The sequence below is a fragment of the Charadrius vociferus genome, unplaced genomic scaffold, assembly GCF_000708025.1.
Source record: "Charadrius vociferus isolate BGI_N301 unplaced genomic scaffold, ASM70802v2 scaffold325, whole genome shotgun sequence".
NCBI classification, from domain to species: domain Eukaryota; kingdom Metazoa; phylum Chordata; class Aves; order Charadriiformes; family Charadriidae; genus Charadrius; species Charadrius vociferus.
In genome coordinates, this window is record NW_009648526.1 from 2459678 (window position 1) to 2484852 (window position 25175).

Here is a 25175-nt window from a genome sequence, read left to right on the forward strand (position 1 = left end):
TCATTTCCTCAGATCATATTGGTAATAAAATGTTAAAATTAGAGCAAGCCAGGTATATAAACCATTTTTTTCTTTTAGAATCAACTTTGCAAATCATTTTAACCAGCACTTGCTCAAAAAGTGTTAGCATTAATACAAAAAATACCCACATTTACAAAAGAAATCAAACTCAGATTTATATGACAAGTTGATCTACAATAAATTGCACATTGTTGGTTATGACTTTGGTTATACTGTCTTAACAAATTTGGTTTCTAGACTAACAGTGGAGAAAAAAAATATAAAAATGCAGCTATAGAAACTAGCATAACCTGTAAACATATTACAGAACCAAATTCTGCACCTGGGTACATGTGCATAACCTCCATGCAGTTCAGAGAAGTTTGCACATATCACACTGCTGAATTTGGCCCAGAAAACCCTGTAAACATGTTCTTTATTGTTATGTAGTGCAATACTGCAAGAACGGATAATAAAGGCCTCTACCTACCAGTAACTAACACTGAGTGATATCCATACAAATTTCACTTCAAGATTAATTTGTTGCAAAAGGCTGAATTGAAAATGTTATCCATCGTTGAACTACAAATTTATCAAAAAAGTGATGAACACTCAACAAACCAATGACAGTATACAAATTCAGACAAAAAAAATGATATAATTTCTCATTACAATTCAGAATTCTGCTGCTTGTCTGTTTTATATAAAAATCCTGGGTTTGTTACACTGTTTTAACAAAAGCAAGTTAGAAACAGAAATCTAACAAAATGTGTCAGCAAGTCAACGTTCTTCAAACTCACGGCTGGTAATGCAAACAAATGCTTTCCAATGTTTTACCTAATATGCTGAATTATAAAGGTGCTTTGGGCAGATCTGTAGCAAACAGCCTGAAGCAGCACAGATTACAATATTGCATTACGTGAAGTTTGGCAGTTTTGTGGTTTTGGTTTTGTTTTGTGTTATGTTTTTGCTTTAAAATCAGTTTAACAATTTCAGTTGTTCCACTTAAAGCAGCAATTCAAATTTACACCCTCTGCAAAGATTTCTTCACAGTTTTAGTTCAGTAGTTTACTGTAGGACAGTCTGTCAAATAGTGTAGAACAGGCAACTGCTTAAACACATTTTAATTTTTTACTTACTTGGCACTGGCCCATCCAATGTGTATATTGTAGTTATTAGCAAAGTACACAAAATTGTGGAAATGGCAAAATACATTTTCAAAATTTAGTGAATTGTTAATACTTACTTACTTTACAAGTCATACTATGAAGATTCAATAGCCATGTGACTAAATACAACAATAATCCCTGGAAAATTCAAATTTGTTTGTAAACCCTTAAAATGAAATTGCAGCACTGGACCAATACAATTTAGTCTGCGCCTTAATCAACCCCATCAAAACCCTGAGTATTTTCAATCGCCAGAAGAAGTTTATCCCATAAATCTTCAAACGAGTCATATGGAGGCAAATCCAAGCGATTAAAGCTGCAAAACAGATGAAAATTCTTAAGTATTTTATCACTCTTACTAAAGGTCATAATATACCTAAATTAAATACTCACCAGGTATGAGCTCTTGGCAGTTTCTCAGGGGTACCCCACTGTTCAACTGTAAACAACTGTGGTCCATTTGAACCTGCAGAAAAGAACACATCAATTTTCACCCCATTACGAGGCTCTTTTATAATCAGAAATTCAAATTATGACATATATTGGGTTTTTGTAATCGAATTCTGACATTACTAGGAGCTATCTATATGAACCAAGTACTGTCTATACTCAGTAATGGTCAATAATCCCAATTCACTTGTATTTTTAATTATTTCTTGCTATATCTTAATTTCAAGAGACTTTTACACCTTAAGCTCAGAAGTCTAAGACCTAAATGCATATGCATGGTAGTTGGCAGAGAATTTTATGCAGAAGACAGTTTTATACTATATAAATTTTGCATGTAAAAATTTAGACATTGTTATCACAATGTGCCAAGTTATATAACCTGTTCTCAAACTCGGGTGGATTTGCTCTGGACACCAAGCAGGCGCTTTTTATGAGCAGAAATGCCTCTCTGAGCCACAAGAGGGAGATCTCCAGCTAGAAAGCCAGCTCTAGGACTGCAGCCCGGAGGTGGGAAGGGAACAACCAGAGGGGCAGCCCGGCAGCAGCAAAAAGCCACGTACCAACACAAAGCACTGAAGAACCACCTACAGTTCTTCAAATACAAGCAGGTACTGGAAATGTGAGTGTGATCGTTACTGGGGTTTAGTGAGGATGGCACGCTGGCCACAGTAAAGCAGAAATAACTGTAAGAGAAAGAAACAAAGCACTGTGCAGGACAACTACTAATTGGATTTTTTGTTAATGAGTGAACAGAACTGCAGAAACTGGGACTGGGCCAGAAGATTGACCAAGGATATCCTAATCCCTGGGCAGAAGGGAGCCAAGAGCTTCAACAGTTTCTCCCCCTATATCATTCCTTAGTTCTATCTCTGGTAGTGTTTTCAGGCAAATAAACCAAAATCCAGAGGCAAGCAGAATTCTGATCCGGTTCCACTGCAATGAGCGTGTGCTGTAACTCCAACAGTACCAAGGTTCAGGTGCAACAGCAGACGCGTGGCTCAAGTCCACTGAGGGCACTGTCCTTCCCATTGGGACTCACAACTCATTCACTGATGCAACGGAAAAAATAAACTGAGTATTTACGATGAAAACGAAGAAAGGGAGAAATAGGGACACATGGTGGGTGGTATTTGTTCACAGTTCTAGTGTTTTATAAACAAATTACTGCCTTGTTTACAAAGAAGGAAACGTTTATTCAAATAGGCAAGTGAGGCTATTCAGTCCCTCACATAGGACCTCAAGCACTTTTAACCTTCATAAAGTCATCTAGCAGAAAACATAATAGCTGATGGCAGCTGAAAACAGACTTCCCATAAGCAAAACACCCCCACCCTTTGTGGGCTGCTCTATCCGCTTGCCCACAGTCTTTCCACAGTGGGTTTTCTGGCTTTGGTATTAAAGTCTGCTCTGCACTGTCATCTGCTTGGTTCAGTCTCTGCATTGTAGGTTCACTACTTTTCTTTTGGCATTATATTTAACTTATGTAATTTCAGTGGTCCTCTTTAGAGTATATCCTTACAAAGAGTTTTATCTTTACAACTGTGGCTTGTGAGCAGATAAAGCAGTTGGGGAACTTAAAAGAATCTAAAGTTTACTAATGCCAGCATGTCTTTGTAATCAGATCTTGGATAACTGAGAATTTTCTTCAAGCTCAATCACATGTTAAACAGGGATCTTTGCAGCTTTTTAGAACTTTAACATCCACATTCATTTGAGAAGTCCTATACATTTAAAAACTTCCAAAACCAGAATTAAAATGGTGAAGTATTTATAGAACATGGGAAACGCGTGTGATCTAAGTAACTTTTCTCTAACTTTGATTCTTACAACTGCCATTATATACTCAATTTTAAAGCAAACGTTGAAAAATAATGTGCTTATGTTTGAAATCAAATATCACGACAAGGTTGGTATCATGTTCTCTGCTACTTAATTGTGAACATAACCGTAAGTACTCACCATACAGCTCAGCAAACCCATTCATAGGTACACGTGATGTGCCAGTAACAAATTGAAGTAATCTTATTCTCTTTTCAGAGTCCATCATTAAGACTGCCTATGTATGATAATGATTACAATTAAAGATTTATTTTTAAATTAAGGTTTTAAGCTAACAAATTTATGCAACATAGTTTCTATCTCTAAATTGTTACCCTTTATATATATATGCATTTTTTTAGTGACACATAGTCTACTTCTCTGCCTATAGCTAAAAGGTACAAAGTCAACAATTTTTTAATGGCACTGTAACAAGAGTACAGTTACTGGCTTCGCAGGCTGTTAAAATACTTCCCTTGAAGATCTGGCCCCTACTTTCTTTGAAGTTTCCTGATGTTATGTACTAGCAGCCAAATTCCTGTAATTTATTAAACAGAAGAGTTTAACACCTCTTTAGCATAACCATGCCAGAAAAGACTACACTGAAACAGTTTTAACCCCAGTCAGAAATGGATTATTTTTTTTTTTGTAAAAGCAAGAATCAGTAGTATATTTACATTCTGACCATGCATCTCATCTTTAGTTTTCTTACTGTCTTTCTCAGGAGTTTTAATGCTCAAATATTTACCTACCTATTGATAAGCCACATGATAAACTAGCACAGTTGAAAGGCAGCAGCTTTTGAACAAGTTTTAAGTAAAATAATAGCACAACTTTACGATACCTTCCAGAACCACTGTATTACTTGATGATTTATGTTGTAGCCATTTTTGTATTTCGTATGTAGTTTCCAATCAGCTACATCCACATCTCCCAGTCCACACATTAATAACTACACAGATAAAAAAAAAAAGAAGAAAACACACCACCGAAGTTTAAGTCAGTAGCATTAAGTTTCAACATAGTTTGTTTTCTTTCCCTTGATACACTTACCTCTAGCTCATTTTCATCAAAAATTTTAATCAGATCCTGTGGTACTAGTTCAAAAAAGCCCTAAAAAGATGAGGGAAGTTTTTAAAAAACAAGTCAACATTATTTAAGCATTTTTGCTCATTGAGAATGATATTTATATGCTTTAGTAAACAAAGCCAAAGCAATACATCAAATACACAAGTTTGGACACCAGAATCCCCCAGTCTGGTTACAGTACTTAGAATTCTAACTTATCTCACACCTTCACTGTGCTACGCTGAATGGTGAATATGTAAGTCTGAATATCCTATATGTAATATAGTTTATACAAATAAGGATAAACCTGCTAGTTTAATTTAATTCTATTAGTTTGATTTAATTTTCATTTCTGCAGAGTCCATGAAATAGTTTGCACTACAGCTAAAGCTGTCAGCCAGGACTGAGCATTTTTTTTTTTTTCAGTATGAATTAAACACCTCAGTAAAAATAGACCAAAAGGTCTGAAGTAATTCAAAGCCGACACTACAAAGTTATCATTGCCTTTTTTATACCTGTAACAAAATTATCTGTGGGTCTTTAGGATGTCCAAAAAAGCCTGTCTTAAGATTAGATGCAACAAATTCTTAAAAGAATTTCTTTTGTAATTAAAACTATACCTCTTTAAAGGCTGCCATTTGTTTCTGTACTCTGCTCACAAATCTCCATTGAATTACAAGACTGTAAAAAAAAACAAAACCAAAACCATTTAAAAGAAAAGCAATTTATATACAAAGCAACGCCTTCCCTTTGTTAATATAACTAACAGACAGCCCCTATTACTAGAGGGGCAATCCAGCGAGATCCATTGCACATTGTAAGCACTACTTACTGAATGTAGTCTCTCTTGTTCTTGTTGGTGACAACTATTTCTGATCCACCAGCTTTCAGTTCATGTTGATGGGTCTAAATGCAAGACATAGAATGGGTCTTATTGAGATACGTAGGTAACAGGATTCATATGGTAATATTAGGTAATTTAGTTTACTCTTGAAGGCTGCAGAATTTGAAAGCTATAGAAATAGAACCAGTTTCACAGGTCACCTGAATAAAAAGAATTTGGTTGATTGTTTTAAAAAATATATTATTCAGGGATGCCAGACTGCAATGGAGCAACCTCCATTTTTTTCTGGCCTGCTACAATAAAGCACCTAAGTCTGCACACAAATCCTCAGTAAATGTGGACTTCACTAACTGCATATTCAATGACTCTGCCTTTTTTCCAAGTCTCAAGGAAAAACACTTAAAGAACAATTTCAATAATGGTCCCAGTAAATAAGTGAATCAATGTGCATATCTGTCACACAATGATTTATACAACTAGAACCACAGTAGATAAAGATCTGATTTTCAGTTCATTATGGATGTACGTTTTCACGCTCCTATTTAGGATCACTTTAATTACACAAGACCACAATAATATCCTTCTTAGATCTAGTTGGCACCTGTAATTTGGAATTTTTATCCAGGACCTGTGGTATTTCTACATGACTTATCTTGGATAGCTTTCTACACAACAATCTTGTCTATTCCATAGTTTTCTAGTACATCTTAGAGAAAAAACCCTATTATTATCTCTCAGGGAAATTTATGATTCCAGCCATTTCAAAAAGAGCTCATCTTTTCCAGACAATCGCATCAACCCAACCTCTACTCCAGATTAAGGAATGGCACTATGGATATCTCAGTCTGTTGCACTCACAGCAACAGCTACATTTCAATACAAGTATTATTTAAGAAAAAAGCACAAGCTGCTTTTTAAAGCTCTGCTTATTTCAAAGTCCTTTATCACCACAGCCAGGCTAACAGAGCATTGCATGAGCATGTGCCAGCTAAAGGAAGAAGCTGAGCGAATAAACCAACATGTCTGTGAATGAAGGGTTTTCCTTAATACCATACAGATAAGATCAGCTAATTTCACAGGTCAAATGTTTTCTTTCATGTTTTGTCTATTCTACTTTACATAAAGATACTAACCTGACCAAAAAGTTCTTCATCGACTATGAATCTGAGGTCCAGTTCTGTTGGATCATTTTCAAGAATCCATCTCAGAGAATTATAGTATTCACTATCCTAAGAGAGAGAATTACAAAATCACAAATACAAAATAGAGTACCCATGTTTGAAGCTCCAGGAGGCTCCACTACAGCCCAGTGAATGCTGCTACCTAGGATAATCCTGTATTGGATACAGAGACTCCGAAATTGTACAAAGCTACAAAGACCTTTAAGGACATTTGAAACCTGAGGACTCTGCAATCTCAGGACTAAAAATCTCTCACATAGCAAAATGGTGGTAAGATGTCACAGCATTATCTGAAGTAACATATTTTGGACTCTATCTCTCATCCTGTATTTACTTTCCCCTTATTGTTAGTCATTACTACAAAGAGCCTTAGGAAATGAAAATTAAGATAAAGCCAACCACATCCTGGGTTGCATAACCAGCAGCATGGCCAGCAGGTCAAGGGAGGGGATTCTGCCCCTCTACTCTGTTCTGATAAGACTCCCACCTCCAGTACTGCGTCCAGCTCTGGGGTCCCCAACATAAGGAGGACATGGACATGGTGGAGCGGGTCCAGAGGAGGCCACAAAGATGATCAGAGGGCTGGAGCACCTCTGCTGTGAGGACAGGCTGAGAGAGTTGGGGTTGTTCAGCCTGGAGAAGAGAAGGATCTGGGGAGACCTTATAGCCCCTCCCAGTACTTAACGGGGCTACAGGACAGATGGGGAGGGACTCATTATCAGGGAGTATAATGATAGGATGAGGGGTAACGGTTTCAAACTGAAAGAGGGAAGATTTAGATTAGATACTGGGAAGAAACTCTTTCTCTGAGGGTGGTGAGACACTGGAACAGGTTGTCCAGGGAAGTTGTAGATGCCCCATCCCTGGAGGTGTTCAAGGCCAGGCTGGATGGGGCTTTGAGCAGCCTGGTCTAGTGGGAGGTGTCCCTGCCCATGGCAGGGGAGTGGAACTAGATGATCTTTAAAGGTCTCTTCCAACCTAAACCATTCTATGATTCTATAGCACCGGGGAAAAAACAAAAAAAAAAAACAAAAAAAAACCCAAACTAACCAAACAAACAGCAAACCCAAACTCAGAAAAAAACAGGACACATTCATAAATTTATTACTTAGAAACAGATAGGAACTATATTCTGTATTCTTATATGACAGCAAAACCAGTAATAGATTAAAGAGACTGAATAAAAATCACTCTGCCCACAACTACTCTAGATGAGAATCGTTATCAGGGAAACAAACAAGAAAATTGTAAGGACTACGTTTTCTTCTAATACTTCTTATACTTTCAGTCCCTGAAAGTATAAGAATGTTTCTTTTTAATAATCACAAGACATAAAATAATTTAAAAAGCAGGTTGAGACAGGGATCTCAAACATGTTTACATTTAATTTTAAGAACCTTAGTGTCTAGAGGTCTCTGGTTTTCACTGGAAGTTTTGATTCCTATACAACCTACACTTATAAAAGGTGTAGCCTAAAGTACCTGTGAATCATGCATTTTCAACCTTCACAGTGCCATTAAAAATATATATATATAAAAAATACGAACATTAAATCCTAACATACATAATAAAGCAAATTACGTACCACAGACTCCATATCATGAAGTGTTATTGGTTTTTGGAGCATCATCTTGTAAAAAGGACGAATAAAAAAGGCTTTAAAGAAGAACAAATAAATTGAACAGTATTTAACTTAAAATTAAAAATATGCTCAATATTAATCTAAATATCATATTACATAACATTAATACTAACCGTCCAAAAGTTTGCCATGGTAAACAGCCATTCCAGCTACCCGACCTATAAACTTGAAATAAGAGAGATGATCTTCATTGCAAAGTCCAGAGTTTGGATTGATCTGCAGAGTATAGTTATCTCTGAAGTTGAAGGAGGGAGCGGGGAAGAGAAAGAAAAACAAAGTGTTGTACTATTGGAACAGTCCCACATTTGAAGATCTGAAAGACATCACTGATTACATCGGGTATTTCTTTTCATGAAGTTGAAAAAATAATCATATTTAGGTTAATAAATCACTAATCTAATATGAAACAACACTCAGTAGAAGATTCTATTAGCACAGCAGAAATAACGGTTTTGAAACACCATGAACTACCTTTGTAAGTTAGAGATATACCAAAGAGAAGGGCTTAACTCCTATTAGTTTTAAAGTAGTCAGAATAACATTCTCCACATTATTTGTTAAATACTGCCTCTTCTGTAAGTAGTACATGGTTGCAAGCAGATGCTTGTCTATGCAAAGATGACATGGCTTATGTTAGACTGCTGAAAAAAAGCTACAGGTGCTGTCTCCACATTATTCTTCTGTCAAACAAAGAACTAGGTGCAGAATATTGCAGTTATTAACAATTAAACTCTCCTATACAGCTTAGGAGGGGTAGAAAAAAACCCAGTAATTCCATTTTTAAAGTAGATATGAGAAATATGATTGATCTGCTTTCCCTAACTAGTCTTCATGTCTTCCAGACCTGTATTACTTACGTAGCTGAATATTCGAACAATCCATAATAAGGATTAAACATTTCTTTAGAGAGAAGGAAGAACCATTCCCTGGCCACTCCTCCATAGTCTAAACCTTTTTCACCATCAAATTCAATCCAAAGTCTTGCTTTAAGGAAGTCTGCTCTCTTTACAGCTATAATTCTTCTATAAGAATCTTCAAGGATTGTTGTGCGATGAATTTTCATTTCAAATCTATTTGGAATATCACCCTAAAAAAAAATATAAAAAGATATGAAGACAAAGAACAAAAGAACAAACCCCAGCATCTTTTAGTCTTGTAGAGCATGCAAATTTTGTAAAACACAGGATGGCACACAAATCCTTTTCTTTAATAATTTGGAAACAACACAATATGATTGATAAAAGGCTCCATTTACATACAGTTTGACTAGCATGAAGAGTTTCAGATACTAAGTTCTATTTTGTACCAAGAAAATAGGGTTAAAATAAGTTCTTACTAGTAACAGCATATGCTCAGTTGTTCTGCATGCAGCAAGGCATATAATCTTTTTTTAACACTGAAAATTCATCATAATATAAACTTGATTAAAAAAACGCTCAGAGTTTATAAATAAAATTATTTTGGAACAATTTTACCTGACTTATTTCACCTTCTAGTTCAATAGTCTAACTATAAGGCTAGGTGCCCCACTCTCCTACTTAAGACATACATGACAAACAAGTATTCCTACAACAGTAAAACAAAAGTTAGTCCACTTAAAATTTGAAGTCACAGGAACAAATCACAAGGTTTATATTTACTATCATATAGGAAAGTATTTAAATAAAAAAACCCCAAGGAGCTCATATTTGCTGCTGAACTTTCAGAGTAAGCCCCTAATAAACCAGGAATAAAAATTTGCAAATCATTGAATCACTATATGAGAACAAAGTATTTTCTTGATTTCACTTGTCTTCAGCCAGTTTATTTCAGCAATTACTTCAGGCAAAATTAAGAAATTCAGTGAAAGTGGGAACAGAAAATTTCAATTTGTTTTGCTCTACGACTAGATTAGGATGATGCAATGAAACTTAATATTTCAAAGAACTAGTCACACACTAAGTAGAAATAATGAATTTTTGAATGCAGAAATAAATCAATCTGAAGAGCCCACATTCAGATATGCTTCCTTTTTATTTTCTTATACTCCTTAAACAATCTATCCTAAACATCCCAAATAAAAAAAAAAATAGAAGGCTGCATTTAACTGTAATGCCTATTTATATCCAGCAACAGCTTGATCCAAACTACAAACAAAATTTAATTTAATTACTTGGGATAGGGGAGTGCATTATTTGCCATTTTCCAAGTTGCAAAATACTGTACAGTATTATATGTCTAATCTACATGGTGGCTGAAATATACAGGTGTTTTTCACCATTTCATAAAGCAGTGAATAACCCTAAATTAAAAAAAAATATCCTGTCTTTACTTGAAATCAACTTTTCAGAAAAAAGCTCAAGCAACAATAAAATCAATTACTAAACCCAAACTTATCTAATTAAAATAGTATTCAATAATTAAATCTCAATGTAAATCAATCCATTACCCTAACTGTCATTTATATATTGGTGAATACTTAAAAGGCAATAGTATGCTTTAAAACTCTACACAGGTATTTAATTCTCAAAATACTACAGTTGTATCGTGTGGCTGAGCTGTCTGTCCCTTCTCAGATTAGGATAATGTCATTTGAATGAATGCCAAGCTTTTTTCACTAGGAACACAAAAAATGAGGTGCATATATAATTGCGTGCAATTTACACGTCAGGTCAAAATGCATAGGTTTCAGAAAGGCTAGAGACAGGCTGGGTAGGTAAAAGGTGAAGTATGGGTCTAAACTCAAAGGCGATTATTATACATATAAAATATCTCCCAAGAACACCAAATTTGATTGCAGTTGTGCAAAGACTCATTGTTATCTGGATATCCAGATGCTATTTAGTCTTTTATGCTATATGTTATAAATATATCTGGCACTGTCACTTCAAACTAGAACCTGCAAATGAGATTCATAAACTTAAGGTTTTAAGGCTGTAACAATTTATTAGTCATCTAGCCTGATCAAGATGACAGTACAGATTTCTATCTGAATAATCTAAAATGTATTCTGAGAAATTCTATTTCCACATTCTGAGTTCCAAAAACTCATATGCGAGATCAGTGATTTCCAAACTACTTCCGGTTTCACAGCTTCTTTAACCCTTTAGAATTTCTGCCTTTTCAATTAGATTGCTTGCAGTGTCATCACTGCATAGTCACAAACCCTACTGTTAGATAATTGTTAACTGCCAATTGTTACCAAGTCACAAATCTATTTGTGATCAGACAGTGAATTTACCTTTGTTAAGCAGGTTACAAAGTTCAATTTCCTTTCACTGTAACCTAAACTTTCCTTTGTTTAAGGGATTAAGTTTCCTAAACTTCTGCTGGACTCCTACGGATTACTAACCTGTTTCTTCAATTTCTTTCTGAAGAACTCATACTTCCGCTTATAGTCCCTGGAGTAAGGCACAGCCTTTAAAAAGGAAAAAAAAAACCAAACCAAAACCATGCTTGAGTTACTCTAACAATTAATGTAATATAAACCAGTCTGTATTTGTGAAACATAGACAATGCATTAAGTCCTGAGAAAACAGGAATACATGTTTTACTACGTATCAGGGGAGACTTTGAATTTATAAATATATGGACAGTTCCAAACATCTGGAATGAAAAATACTTATTTGTTCAGATCATTGGTTCTGATCAGTTTTTACACAATTTATCCTGTACTTCTTCATCAGCTGACGTGACTGACTAAGATCACTGACTGGCCCAGATCAAAGTGACCAAAATGCCTTTGGTGACTTACGTAACGCATAGTCTTTCCTTGCTGTATCATGAGAGACCTGGCTACAAACACCTCTATTTTCCATGGACAGAGAAGGTTGTTTACATATGTGGGCTATTAATAAACGCAGATATCAGCTGAACATTAAAACCCATCTATAATTATAATGTGTACCATCTTTGCAATTAGTCCTGGTAATTTTGCACTTCAGATTAAGTATCAAGGCTAGATAATTATTTTTTAGTTGGATATGAATTTCATTCCTTTAAAGCCTTCCCCCTCACACCTCCCAAGTTCACTTCATGAATTGAGCTAGTTTTATTTTGGACACTGTGGATAAAAAAAATAAAATTTCTTACCCACTTCATATGCCCCCACCAAGTCTAAAAGAAAAGTTTCTTACTACTATGGGAACTGACTTTTCTTTCTGGCATTTAAAGACCATTTCCACAGAAAGCTTTCTAAACAGTCTTTAAAGTGAAATACATCCTGGGGATTTCATCTTCTAGACAGAGTACCTGATAAATGACAAGAGTTTGCTTGGTTTCTATTAACAATATTCTTGAAAAATATGTAAAGCGACATAAGAAAAGCTTACTGGTCCAGTTATTGCCACATTCTGCAGTCGAGGATCCTCCCATTGTGTTTTCTTTGTATCTGCAAGACATTTCTTAATTAGTTCCAGTAATTTAGATAACGTTCAGAAATAAAATGATGAGTGGGGAGAGAATGCTACATTGTACATACTGTGGTTTATGAAGAATACTCTTCCATCTGTGTGAGTTCTCTCTTCCCACCCTGGCTGTAAGAAGGGGACACTTTTATTATAAATTTCTGACCATACAGTTTGTATGGAACTTAACATGATGGGCAGTTGGGGGCAGTGCCCCACTCCACCTACTTACAGCACTGGAATTCAAATTAGAGTATTATTTTGTATAAAAAAAGCAGGCTGCATTTTCTTATGTGCAAGTTTTGATAGCGCTAATTCAAGCATTTAAATTGTTGTATCTACAAAAGAAGTATGAAACGGTTTACTTACTGGTAATGGCCCCAGGTCTACTGGGTCTAGGGAAGTCTTTCTCCTCAGATGAGCAGAATTTTTCAGTCTTGGATCTTCCTTTGAAAACAAAACAAGCAGCACGTTAAAATCCTTTTGTTGTTTTGTTTTGCTTTTAATTTTTTCCTCTTTATTAATGATTATGTAAAGAATACGCCCAGTACCAACTAGATAATTGTTGCGTATTCTGCAACCAGGTAGTCCTTGGGGATTTGCAGTCCTCCAGTAGTTTACAGTCATCTTCTAATGACCTCTCACTTTATATATATATATATAAATAAATAATCCCTCATTCAACTCCGTTTTGGTATAATTGAGTTGAATTAATCTTTCCACACAGTTTCTGGCACACCTTGTGCTTGTTATGTTTGATGGTTGGGGTCTTTTTTGAGGATAGGGGGAAGGTGTTTGTGTTACATGAGGTTTTTCCATAACCCTGAAGAAATGAATGTTCATTTTGAACCAATTTAATGCATTTCTCCGTTTCTCTTTCACCTGACAGTAGTCCTGACCTACTCTTTAAATGCTTAAGTCCATCTCCGAGCACTGCCTAGTGGTGTGCAGTGCCACTCTGTGCAACTGTAGCTGTACAACTCCCTCATCCATACTGCAGCTGCACCTGGCCTGCTTTCTTAACAATTCACAAAAGTTTGCATTGTGCACTGTACCATGTGATGAATTCAAGGTAATGGATTTCCTGTTGAAGGTAAGTCTACAAAACTGATTTCTGCTAACAGCACATGTAAGCTTTACAGTTATGACAGAAGTGTCATTTAGGACATGCTTTACATCTGTGAAGCAGATTCCTATACACAGGAGTATTTTCGTCCTTCCAAGCTAAACTTTCAAGTGCCAATTCAGTTTGTAAAATTTATAATGTTCTACTCATGATAAAAATGCTAAGTCATTTAAAATATCTATTACAAATGTTCCTTAACAGACATGACACAGCTATCTTGGCACTAAAAACATCTACAGAAGCTTGCTGAAAGCAGCAAAGCTTTGGCTTGAGAGGAAATAGAACTTCAGCCCATGAGAGGAGTTTTCCAGTACCCATGTTGTAGTTTTGGTATTGTGGTCAATAAAGAATGGTCTCCCATTGGGTGCATGTCGGACTTCCCAGCCTTTAGGAAGAAATCCTTGCTCCATTTCAGGCTGCTGTTGAGAAGACTGTTGTGATGAATCACTTGACGTTGCTGGTGGTTGTCTTCCTATAGAAATACTTTGCACAGCTGACAACTGTCCTGTTTCCACAGCAATCTATAGTATATGACAAAAAAAAAGTCAAAACCCTGTACAGCAATATATTTTTGTCTAATATCAACAAAATTGATTAAAAAAAAATCACTGGTTATGATACCAAGGTTAAAAGAAATCTTTCAGGCTTCTCAATCAGCTATGACTCTACAGAGGCTTTCTTGGTACACTAATAGTAGAGTGAATTGCCATAAGTATTACTGTCCCTAACTCTCATTGCATTTTCTCAGATATTTTACGTAGTGCTTTACCAGTTTATGCCTTTCACTTTATGCTTGTTTTATTGCAAAGAGGTCTTTACTTCTGTTATGCGAGATGTTTAAAAGGTTAAACGAACAAAACCATTAATAGTTAGAAGACAGACAGTACCTGTACAACTGGCTTTATCCACGTAGTGGTTCTAGAATTGTGATCTATATAATATGACCTCCCTTTTTCATCTTGTCTTTCTTCCCAGCCTGGGGGTAATCCAGATGAAGTAGGCAGTAACTAAATAATAGTGATAACAGAAGAAAAACAGTTAAGGAAACTATGAAACTGACTGCGAAAATGCTTTCCCCTGTCAACTTAAAACAACAAAATAACTATAATCCAGAAGGTTCGTGATTTTCACAAACTGGATAAAATAGAAAAGCAGTATTTAAATCCTTACTGAGTAGTGTGAAGTGAGAAACTTTTTTTTTTTTTTTTAAATTCAAGCTCCTCATCTAAGAGGATTCATGTATATACCTGGTTTAGGCATGGCTGATCCAGCCTAATGCTTCTGGCTGTGAGTTTATTTTAAGTTTGCCACATCACCATGAAAACATAATGTAAGGGTGGTGGTACAGCTTTTAATTATAAAGCAAACAACTTGAAAAACAAAACTCACATCTTCGTGGGAAGACTACTACTTTCTGCAGGCTCTATCCGTGCATTGAACTAATGTTCAACCAAAACCACAAAGTTGGAACACAAAAGCTTTACAATTGAACTCCAATCTTACTAGACTCGTAATTCCAAATTTTGTCAGGACAGCTGCCAAATCTCATTTCAAATGTCAGCACATAATACATAGTTAAAAAAAGTTCCACGTGAAGAAAATCCTTCAACTTCTCTGCTACAGAAGCGTGTGTTTTTTTGAGAAATAACGTACCACTGGATGTGCAGGCTGCTCTTCAACTCTGTATGTTTGCAGACTACCTCTTCTGCTGGAATGGTTCTTGAAGTAGTGAACAAGAACAACATATTAGCTATTACCACCGCTCTAAGGATGTTAGCAAACAGTCAACAATGGTTATCACGCTTTACACTGTTACAGTTTTCACCTTGAGCAAAGTGTCTTATTTGTTTTGAAATGTCAATATAACACACTATTTTGGAATACAGTTTTAACACTGTTAGAAACACTGAGTTCACAGTGTCTATTATAACCTTAAAACAGAATAATACAGAGGCTTGTGAAAGTTCTGAAAACCCGAACAATAGAGTTTTTGGCACTTCAAACATTAGAGTTAACTGCAGCCAGTTACATTACAACTGAATTTACAGTACAGAGCTTCCTGTATTATCTTGTCAGTAGACTAAAGCATGTGATATATCAGAGCTAACAACTTTTCAGAGTAGATTAAGTTAATAATGACAAGATATGAGAGTCTGAGATAGCCGGTTTGAGAAGAGTAATTCAATCCCTGGACTTTACATAAGCATCCACCTTTCTGCCTAGAGCCCTATTTAGATCTCATCTGCTACAATTAAGCAACTATATTTCATCTTGCTCCAGAATTTCCCAAATTATTTGAAGGACTTTTCCCTACCTACATAACATTTTAGAATACTTCAAAGAAAAAGCGTGATTAAGTTCTAAAATTCTCTTTTTTTGGGGTGATAGAGGTGAAGGGAGGCAAGACTGTCATTCTAGCTGGCTCTTGCAAATAATTTGAACACTGCCTCTTCCTTTGTTTAAGCCACGCAAGAAAGCTGATATAACAGTTTTCTTGCTATCCATAGGAGTCTGAATAGCAGAGATCAAGTAAAGTCTTGTTAGTCTCTCTTTGCTGTTTCCAGTAACATTGGTGATGCAAACTTAAGAAAAACATGGTCAATTCCAAATTTACATTTGGAATGGCATTCTCAGCATCATAAGAGTTAATGATTTTATTTAAATACCAAAATCTTAGACTAGATGGTCTGGGTGACCTCTACAGGCTTTCCTCAATGGACAGTGGATTTCTCAATATCAGGTTACACGGCTGTTTGTGGAGCTCAGCTTTCACAAGACAGCTGAGCTTATTTAATTGCTTGCTACCACCAAAAAGACAAGTCCCAGTCCTGGCTACGTACTCCTGCTGCTTTCCCTTTGCCAGCGTAGTATGCGTCAGACAACCTAGAATGCTGTTTGAGCTTGCCAAAACAATAAAAAAAAACAGAGTTGAGGAAAAAGAGAATAGTTTCCTGCAGGGTTAGCAAGCTGAAGAGACTCACTGAGAGGTCAGATAAGTTTCACAAGTGGTGCAAAGGCTGTGGAACTATATGAACGAGGTCCCCTTTTCACTGCTATGGAGTCATCAGGTTTACCCAGTCCAATCATAAAACCTTATCCCAATATTCACAATGAAAAATGAGTTATATTAAAACTTGTGCTACTGGAAAAAAATAACCAATATAGCACGATTCTCTTAGAAATAAGCTTTCAGGATATAAACAGCTTCCTTCCTCTGTAGGTTTCAGCAGTACTTAGTATAATGTTAGAGTAAGAGGTAGATTTACAGACTGAAAAAGAGTTAACAAGTCAGTTTTAATCTCAGGCAGAAATACACATAAGCAAAGTGGGGAAGAATAAAATGCTTGCTTAGATGGGGTTCTATAGTGAAAAGATTACTCTTAAATTCTCTGCCTTCAAGATTAAATTAAAAATATAGTTGTCAATATGAAGTATTTATGGATCTAATTCTATCAGTAGTAACATTTTGTGCAAAACATTATAGATACTTCTGTATGTTAGAACAACAAAAAAAATAATTTACAGCGTAGGCTGCTGACTGGCCAGTAGCTGAACTTCCAGAGGTAGTAAGTCTAGTATTCAATTCTTCTGCAAGATGAGTCTGTATATCACAATTACTCTGAGAGAGAGGTATTTGAATGTTCTGATTGTTATACATTGTTGCCTCATCTTCTGTTATAATTTCCCAGCTCTTTAAAGAGAAAAATAAGGAAAAAACATTTTTAAAAAGTAGTTACAAATTACAAATAGTTAAAAGAAACTTTTTAACTAGATTAACATATAGAGATTGTTTTTACCTCAGGGGAATCTCTGTTGTCTAGATTTTCGGTATCCTCTGATATCTGTCGTCGGTGAGTGAACACATGCTGGGCCTCCAACTGCACACTACCAATATCCGCAACTGCTGCGTTGTCCCTGTTGGGGGGGAAGACAGCACACAGTAGACACGTTTTATCTTTCAACAGTAAGCTAGGCTAACAGCAAGACCGTACATTAGTCAATTTGGCAGAAGAAAAACAAAAAGTCATAAACTATAAAAATCTACGTGAACTGTTTAAGAAGAATAAGCATTCATGTCAATGCGAAGTGTAAGTTAAACTAAAGAACCAGATAGCAGTCCAGGTATTATTTTTGCAATTCACATGCTAAGGGAAAAAAAAAAAAAATCTGAAAAAAACAAGGTAAATAATTTAATGCAGTCTCTGTTGGGAAGGAGGAACCAGGGTCAGCTGGAAAATAATTTCCTTTCCATTACTATAGTTATTATCTCTTACCATTGCAACCAGTTTCTATTTGAATACATACTTCCAGAGAACAGGAAGTGACCATGACACATGGACTTGTAAGTTAAACTATGGAAAGCTCTCTCCTAATTCTCAAGCTGTTCACTATTGAGTTCTCCTTGCTTTCAACATAACAAGAGTGAACTAGTTACACTAGTTAATATAAGACTTGAATTTTTAGGCCAAAATACATACTGAGCAGTTGGTCTTTTCCATTGTGTTCTTCTGAATTCATGATTAACATAGTAGGTCCTTCCAAGGATGTCTTGCCTTTCTTCCCAGCCTGAAGGCAGCGGAGGAGACTCCTGCTGCTGCTGTTGTGGCTGGCTAGCAGCATCTGGTTGGTCCAATATAATCCACCCAGGCTATGAAATATAATATTAACCACATTTAATATTACCAAAGTTGAAAAAGTATCTCAGTTTATTAAACCATCCCCCTTTTAAGGTGCAGTTCTACTACAACTTAAGCCAGTAAGGTCAGCTCTGGGGTTTATTGTATATATTTCTCAAGAAATGATAGGACAAATTATGCATGCAGAAATCTTATTTTTAACTCAAGTTCCTTAAACATTTTAGCATCAAAAGTTGTTTATTCCAGGAAAATAAACAGCATTCAGAGAACAGATTTTAAAAAGTAAATAAGTTTCATTTCATACATATGCTGCAAATGTAGTAGTCAGATGGGCATACCATTTTGTAACAGAAAGTTTAATTACAGCAAAGGCGGTAACACTGAATAGAGTTGTTAAGACTTGAAAAGAAAACCATTGATCTAAACTGCATGTGCTTACAAAAGATTACAATGTAAAGTAGTTAAGATCAAAATATCCTTATAAATTGGAGCGCTGAAATTTTAAAACCAGCAAGATATCAGTGTCTGGCTGGCTGGGATCAAAAAAACGTTAAACAGCAGCAACAATACTGCGTAAGGATACTTCCATTAACTCTAAAACAAGAAAAGTTACATAGATATATGGCAAGTCAGTACCAGAACAAAACCAAAAGCCTAATGTATGTTTTCTTTTTCAGATGTAGTGACAAAGCCCGCCCTTTAGTTAGAAAAACTGCTCCAGAATTTTTATGTAGACTTACAACTTTTATGTAAGAGACAAGCAATCGCTTTTAACTGGTTTGTTTCTAAAAACCACTATTTATAGCTTAGTGGTTCCTAACATTCATTTTTACTGTAACTACTGCTAATAGCTGAAGACATTTGCTAGGATTTGCAGCAATAAATACCTCCAATTCTTCAGCCTGTTCCGTGGATTCTTCTTCAGACCCATTGCTTTTCGGTAAGTAGGTCATTTTTAATCTAAGGTGGCCTTTAACTCTTGATTTATGGCTGCAGAAAAGAAAATAAAGTGTTCTTGTTGTGCACTTGTGAAATTGTTACCTGGAAATAAAATAGCTGAAAAAGCACAGCTAGATGATTATTCCTAAGTTTCTCAACACAAACTTGACTTTTTATAGTTTAAATTCATTAAGTTCTACAACAGTATCAAGTTTTTAGACTTCCGAGTACAACGTGATATTATGTACCAAAACTGGAAACCTTTCTTTCCAACTCACTCTTCTGCAAACTTCCCTAGTATCCAACGAATAACAATAAAGAACAAGAAAATAAGAATGAGAATTTAATTCATATAATAATCTGACTATGTGCAGACAATCTATCAAGTATTATTTCAACCTACAGGACCACTTTTCTTAAAACTTTAAGTTACAGCAAGCTCGTATACTTCAGCATCTGCCTCTCTGTAGTTAGCTTAATGCATCATTAGAAGCCTGAAAATAAGATTTCCCCATATTGACTTTATTTAATATTTTCACTTGGTAAAGAAACCTGCCAAATTATCTCATTTGTTTGACTATTAGTATAAAAAAAAACCCGAGTCCTGAAAACATCATTAGCGAGTCAACTGGATACCTGGCACATCATCTTATTAAAATAAATTAAAAAAACCCCACCCCAATAACTAAGGTCTAATACTTCACTTTTTTTTTTTTCTTTTTTGCTATGCAGAAAAAGTGAATTAGATTTCCTGATACCCAGAAAAACATTTCATGTTGGATTATAAACGTGTTCATTCTGATTGTATTTTGGTTTCAGAAAAGCCCAAATCCCTTTGAAAGAGGAAGTAACCTACTATCTTACTTTCCAATACAATAGTTAAAGTAATTCATTTCGGACTATTAATATGTTAATAATTCTTACTCAGCTTGAGGTATTGCGAAGGCAGTAACCTTATTAATGTTCCTGCCCAAGTAAATGCAAACATGAGCAAAACTGAAGAACAGGCATTAACAATACTAAAATATCTAAAAGTTAAAGTAAGATTTCAAGGCAGAAATGTGCCTGAATCTCTGGCAGTATTTCTTCCTATAAAGCGTTGCCAAATTCATGTGGTATCCACTACAAGAAGAGGTCAGATCCTTGACTAACAAATGACAATTTAAATTAATTCATGTCGAGACAATAAATATTATTCTTCCTTCATTTATAGGATAAGAAATGTTCAGAAATAGGAAATCTAAATTAAGAAATTCAGAAAAATAGGAGATCTAAATTAAGCATGACAGTCACTAACTCCGTCAAAACCACTGATTTTGTCAAGAAGTGTAAAATACTTAAATAATTCTGCTACCAACGTCACTGATAAAGATCTATAGATCCCACAAGTTCTGATGCTATTTCTAAATTGGAACCTATTATCTGAAAAATGTTGATGTGCATTTTATGTATTTTATTTCTACCAGAAGTTGCTAAAAACTGCTCAAATTTAGGTTAAGAATCTACATTTTAAAAACAGACATGAAACGCATAACAGTAATATCAGTGTCAAAGCGTTACCTATAAATTTTTATTTTTATTTTTTTTAAAAACACAGCCTTTCCTAAATGTTAAGCAGCTTTTAAGTTTAAGTATTGTTGTGTTTACAATTAAGGTCACATAAAACTATTGACAGAAACAGGCAAACAAAAGAGATAGGAAGGCAGGAAACAATTTCAAGTTGAAAAGAAATAAATGAGTTATGACATAACATTGGTCAGTGATTTCACTGTTCAGCGAAACGGTAAATTATACAGATGAAGTTATGATGTGAATTTTATGATGGCCTGAAGAAAAATGGTTTACTCTTACCAAATAAGCAATAAGTATTTAAACAAATGCCGACTTTTTAGCAGAACCACAAATATCTTACTCCCTTGGTGCTGAAATTTCTTTCATGAAAACAAAAATGTAGACAATGTTTACATATGTACAAGTAAATACTTAACAGCATTGTTTAGACATAAAAATTCTAACTTTCATGTGGTATTTACTAACCTTCTTGGATGAAGAACAAAATCCTTAAACGTATATGGTCTCTCCATACTTGGATTTTCTGTCTGGAATAAGACAAGTTTTTTCAAGAAAAGTCTGTATCAGACACTTGAAGTTAAAGAAAATTATCAAAAATTTACGATGAGTTTCTTTAAAGGCCATATAGTATTTTAAAATTTAAATTACAGGTTTAGGTACAGTAATAGCAATACTAGCTTTAATCTTAGTAATAAGGTTAATTCCCCAGTTCAAGAAAAAAGTTACCTTTCACCATATACATATATTACAGGTTGTAAAGCACAGAAAAAAAAAAATGTTTAGCCTGAAATCAAGAAATAGATTCTCAGTTTTCACATTTCAAACGTCTACTGTAACTCTTTTTTCTCCCAGCTTTAGTGCCTGGGGATAAAAATCACAGAAGAATCTACTCTGAGAACATCTCTGTTCTGATTCACAAAAGTGACACTGCTCAACAGAAAGAAGCACAGAGGTAAACAGACATCATTTTATAAATATTATTCCAGATACAGGGAGAGCAATATACATGAGGGAACCTTAAAGAACACAAAGATATTTATTTTTCTGGTTAACATAAATATTTATAATCCATCTGAAGTCCTGCAATTCTTAAAAAAGCATTTGATTTTTACAATACCATGTTTTGGAACATTTGTAAATATCTTTTTTTGAGGGTTTTTTTTCCCCTTTTTCATCTGTTTGGAAGTTCTGGGGAGTAGGTTCTTGTTAATCAATACATTTTAAGTGTTTCAAGAAGTACTGTATCATATCAGGAAAAACTTGCAATTACTATATTTGTAGGCCTTATAATTGACAACAATGGTACACAATGCGATCTTTGAAGGTTGAGCTAACTCCATAACGGTATTTTCAAAAAATATCTAATGTGTGTCAATATTTGAGTGGAAAGAAACAAACAAAAAAATCCAGACTCTAAAGGTTAGACACTATCAAGTTAGACATTTAAAAATTTTATTCAGAACTCTTGAGCTTTGTTATGAAAAACTCCTAAGACTAAGCTGACTACATTTTACTGAATGTGATAACTATTACACCAAATCTCAGAATGAAAAATGCTCTCTTGTTATTTCAGACATTTCAGTGTAAGATCTCATTAATAGCATTCAGAAATACTACACTCAAGTCAAAGGTGTTCTACCTTTGCTCAATTAAAATGCAAATCTTCAATCCTGTAATGATGTATGTGTTACACTAGTGTTACCTGCAAGATCAGGTTCCATATTTATAAAATGAATTGTCTTGTAACTAAGGTAAATACTTCTTTGAAACTAAGATGGAATTAAGCTTGGGTTTTGGGGTTTCTTTGGGTTTCTTTTCCCCCCTTCAACATCACATTATTTCTACCAACACACACGCTAAGACCCTGTGGAAATACATCATAGAGGAGAGAAAAAGCAAAAAATTATCTTGTTAATCTAAGTTTTAACATTATTTTTCTGACTTCCCAAAAACAAGAGTTGCCTTAAGATTCAATGCTAGATTACACTTGGATTAATACATTTTGGGTTTGGAAAGAGAAAAATCCCAACTTCCAACTATCTTACCTTGCAGATGATTTGCCCTTTTTACATGTCCCTGATTACCAGCTCTTCTTAGTTATGAACAGTCTGCACTTGCATAGTAACAAGCAAAACCAAAACTGCATGTAATAAAGAATTTATAAACTGATTTGATTTATCCAAGATATATTTACTTAAGTACATGAAAGACTTTCAAAAAATCCACCTGTATTTGGGCCAACAAAGTACAATGGATTTACCTAGCAAGACCAAGTAATTAAAAACAAGGAACCAGGAAGATGGAAATAAAGAGGAAACAAGGAAAACTTGACATTTGAGGAAGGTAACAAAATAGCCATGAAAATACTCAAGTGAAGCTCTGTTTTGTTCATGATAAAAAATAAAAAAGGAAATGCACCAATATCTCCAAAGGACATGCACCAATATTGCTGTCCAGCTTATTAGTGGGAAGTGCAAACATAGAGAGAGATTATGGCAAGTCTTTCGACCCACCTCACTGAGGGACAGCAATTAACGGGATCTTGCATCCCAGGTACAGTGAGAAACAGGACATATCTGTAACTAGTCCTGACACAGTTCTTACTGGAGTGAAAGAACCATTGCTCTGTTTTGTCACAGCTGTTCTCCTGTCTTTGAAACAGTTGCTGATAAATCTGTTAGTGTTTGCTAGTGTTTTGAGATCTCAGAAGAAAATGAAAAGGCTTACTTATTTCAATGTTCTCGGTGACCCTTCTTTAAAACTAGGAGGAATACAACAAAAGGAATACAAAAACAAAAACTAAAAGAAAAAGTACAAAACAACACTAGCTCTATTTCCCACTTACCCTCTTCTTTATCTGTTTATGGGAATAAGGAATATTGAAAGTAAATTTGTAGACTTTAAAGAAAATATTTTAAAACAAGTATGACAATAATTACAATCTCTTCTTGTCTTTAAGTCTATTTCAAACCTTGCATTTTTAGTCTTGAAAAAGCTAAAAGCACTCCTAACTCTGGTAGCAGCAGAAACCAATATATAAACACACGGTAACCTACATTTTTCGGTAAATATCAGCACTAAAAATCCATAAAAGAAAACCACAGAGCAGGAAAGCTTAATCACTTATCAGCACAGTTAACTTTCTTAGATGACTAATACAGTTGCATACAGAATCATTTTTCCCTTTCACAGTCTTAAAACAAAACCAACCAAACAAAAAATACAAACCGGTAACTGATAAAGAGGAATATCCACTTGCCCAAGAAAATCATCTCGAGTCTATGGAAAATAAAACAAACAAAAAACACAGAAAATTTAAAGTTGCAAAGTGTTTTAAGAACATTGTTACAAAGCCCTGATAGCAGAGTAATGCTTTCTAAGAATTTAAAGACGCTCTTAAATTATGGACAATAAAATTAGTTCTGCACGGAAGGAGTTATGATTGACCCAACACTCAGAGACTTGGACAGTTCTGCGTTCTTCAAAATAAGTGAAATTTGAGGGAGCGGAGGTGGAGGTTTAGATTGTTTTTTTAAGTCATATAGACTAATGCTAATCAAACAGGAGAGAGTTATTCAGCATCAGGACTGAGATTGTCAGCATCTCCAGTAGAAATATCATCCTAAAAGGCAAAGAGTAAAGACACTTTTTTCCCTTGGCTGTTTCAGTAAAATAATTGCCTTGGCATATGCTTAAGCAACTGAACATTTATCACAGATTACCACAGAGCTAAACAGCTTCCTCCTAGGAGCGTCTGACAATTTCTATGAGCCTAGGCAGTTGTTTAAAACAGGCGTATATAAACATTGTTTTATTTTCAAAATAATACAGCTACTGTCGAAAAAAAGACAAAGCAAAAATAAGTTGTATGTGTGATAAGTGCTTCAGAAGTTCCAGCAATTCCAGTGGTCTCAAGCCTGGCAGCAGGAGTTTGGCATCTCCCCTACCCCTGTGCAACATTTTTGTTGACATCTGAAAGTGTGCTAGAATTCATCACATCTATGAAAAAATACCATTTGCCTACAGACATTGTGGAGTTCAGTTTTAACAACTAAAATCTGAAAGATTCTGCTCTGACTTGGATGTCTGGACTGTCTGATTCCAACCAGACTACAAATGCAGCAACTTTGCAGCCCGATTCCCTCCAGCCTATGCTGTAGTAGCAGGGGAGGGACTGACAATACATGGCATTATTGTACAGTTTACTTTTGATCATCGATTTTTGCCTGCCAAAGAAATTAAGATTTTAGACATTTACATAGCTAATTTCAGTATGTGCCAATAATCACCACCAATAGTCAAAGTACTTTACTTGACTTCTAACTGGATTACTGGACCATATGC

General features: G+C 35.1%; 1 protein-coding gene across 2 annotated transcripts in view; it reads right to left on the reverse strand.

Annotated features, from left to right (window-relative positions):
- Positions 1-1301: 1301 nt before the first annotated feature.
- Positions 1302-25175, reverse strand: part of NEDD4 (neural precursor cell expressed, developmentally down-regulated 4, E3 ubiquitin protein ligase) — a 45784-nt gene continuing 21910 nt past the window's right edge. For both annotated transcript variants that reach the window (XM_009885733.1, XM_009885732.1), the window contains 24 exons: positions 24060-24110; positions 21297-21358; positions 19208-19310; positions 18162-18331; positions 17481-17598; positions 17207-17374; positions 15337-15402; positions 14571-14690; positions 13998-14204; positions 12927-13004; positions 12632-12686; positions 12483-12541; positions 11504-11569; positions 9030-9259; positions 8286-8407; positions 8116-8186; positions 6483-6578; positions 5338-5411; positions 5126-5186; positions 4491-4550; positions 4282-4389; positions 3579-3675; positions 1563-1635; positions 1302-1485 (listed from right to left, as the gene is read on the reverse strand). In XM_009885733.1, coding sequence (XP_009884035.1) covers positions 1383-1485; positions 1563-1635; positions 3579-3675; positions 4282-4389; positions 4491-4550; positions 5126-5186; positions 5338-5411; positions 6483-6578; positions 8116-8186; positions 8286-8407; positions 9030-9259; positions 11504-11569; positions 12483-12541; positions 12632-12686; positions 12927-13004; positions 13998-14204; positions 14571-14690; positions 15337-15402; positions 17207-17374; positions 17481-17598; positions 18162-18331; positions 19208-19310; positions 21297-21358; positions 24060-24110 — 2418 coding nt within the window. In that variant the 3' untranslated portion in view covers positions 1302-1382. The remainder of the gene's footprint in view (positions 1486-1562; positions 1636-3578; positions 3676-4281; positions 4390-4490; positions 4551-5125; positions 5187-5337; positions 5412-6482; positions 6579-8115; positions 8187-8285; positions 8408-9029; positions 9260-11503; positions 11570-12482; positions 12542-12631; positions 12687-12926; positions 13005-13997; positions 14205-14570; positions 14691-15336; positions 15403-17206; positions 17375-17480; positions 17599-18161; positions 18332-19207; positions 19311-21296; positions 21359-24059; positions 24111-25175) is intronic.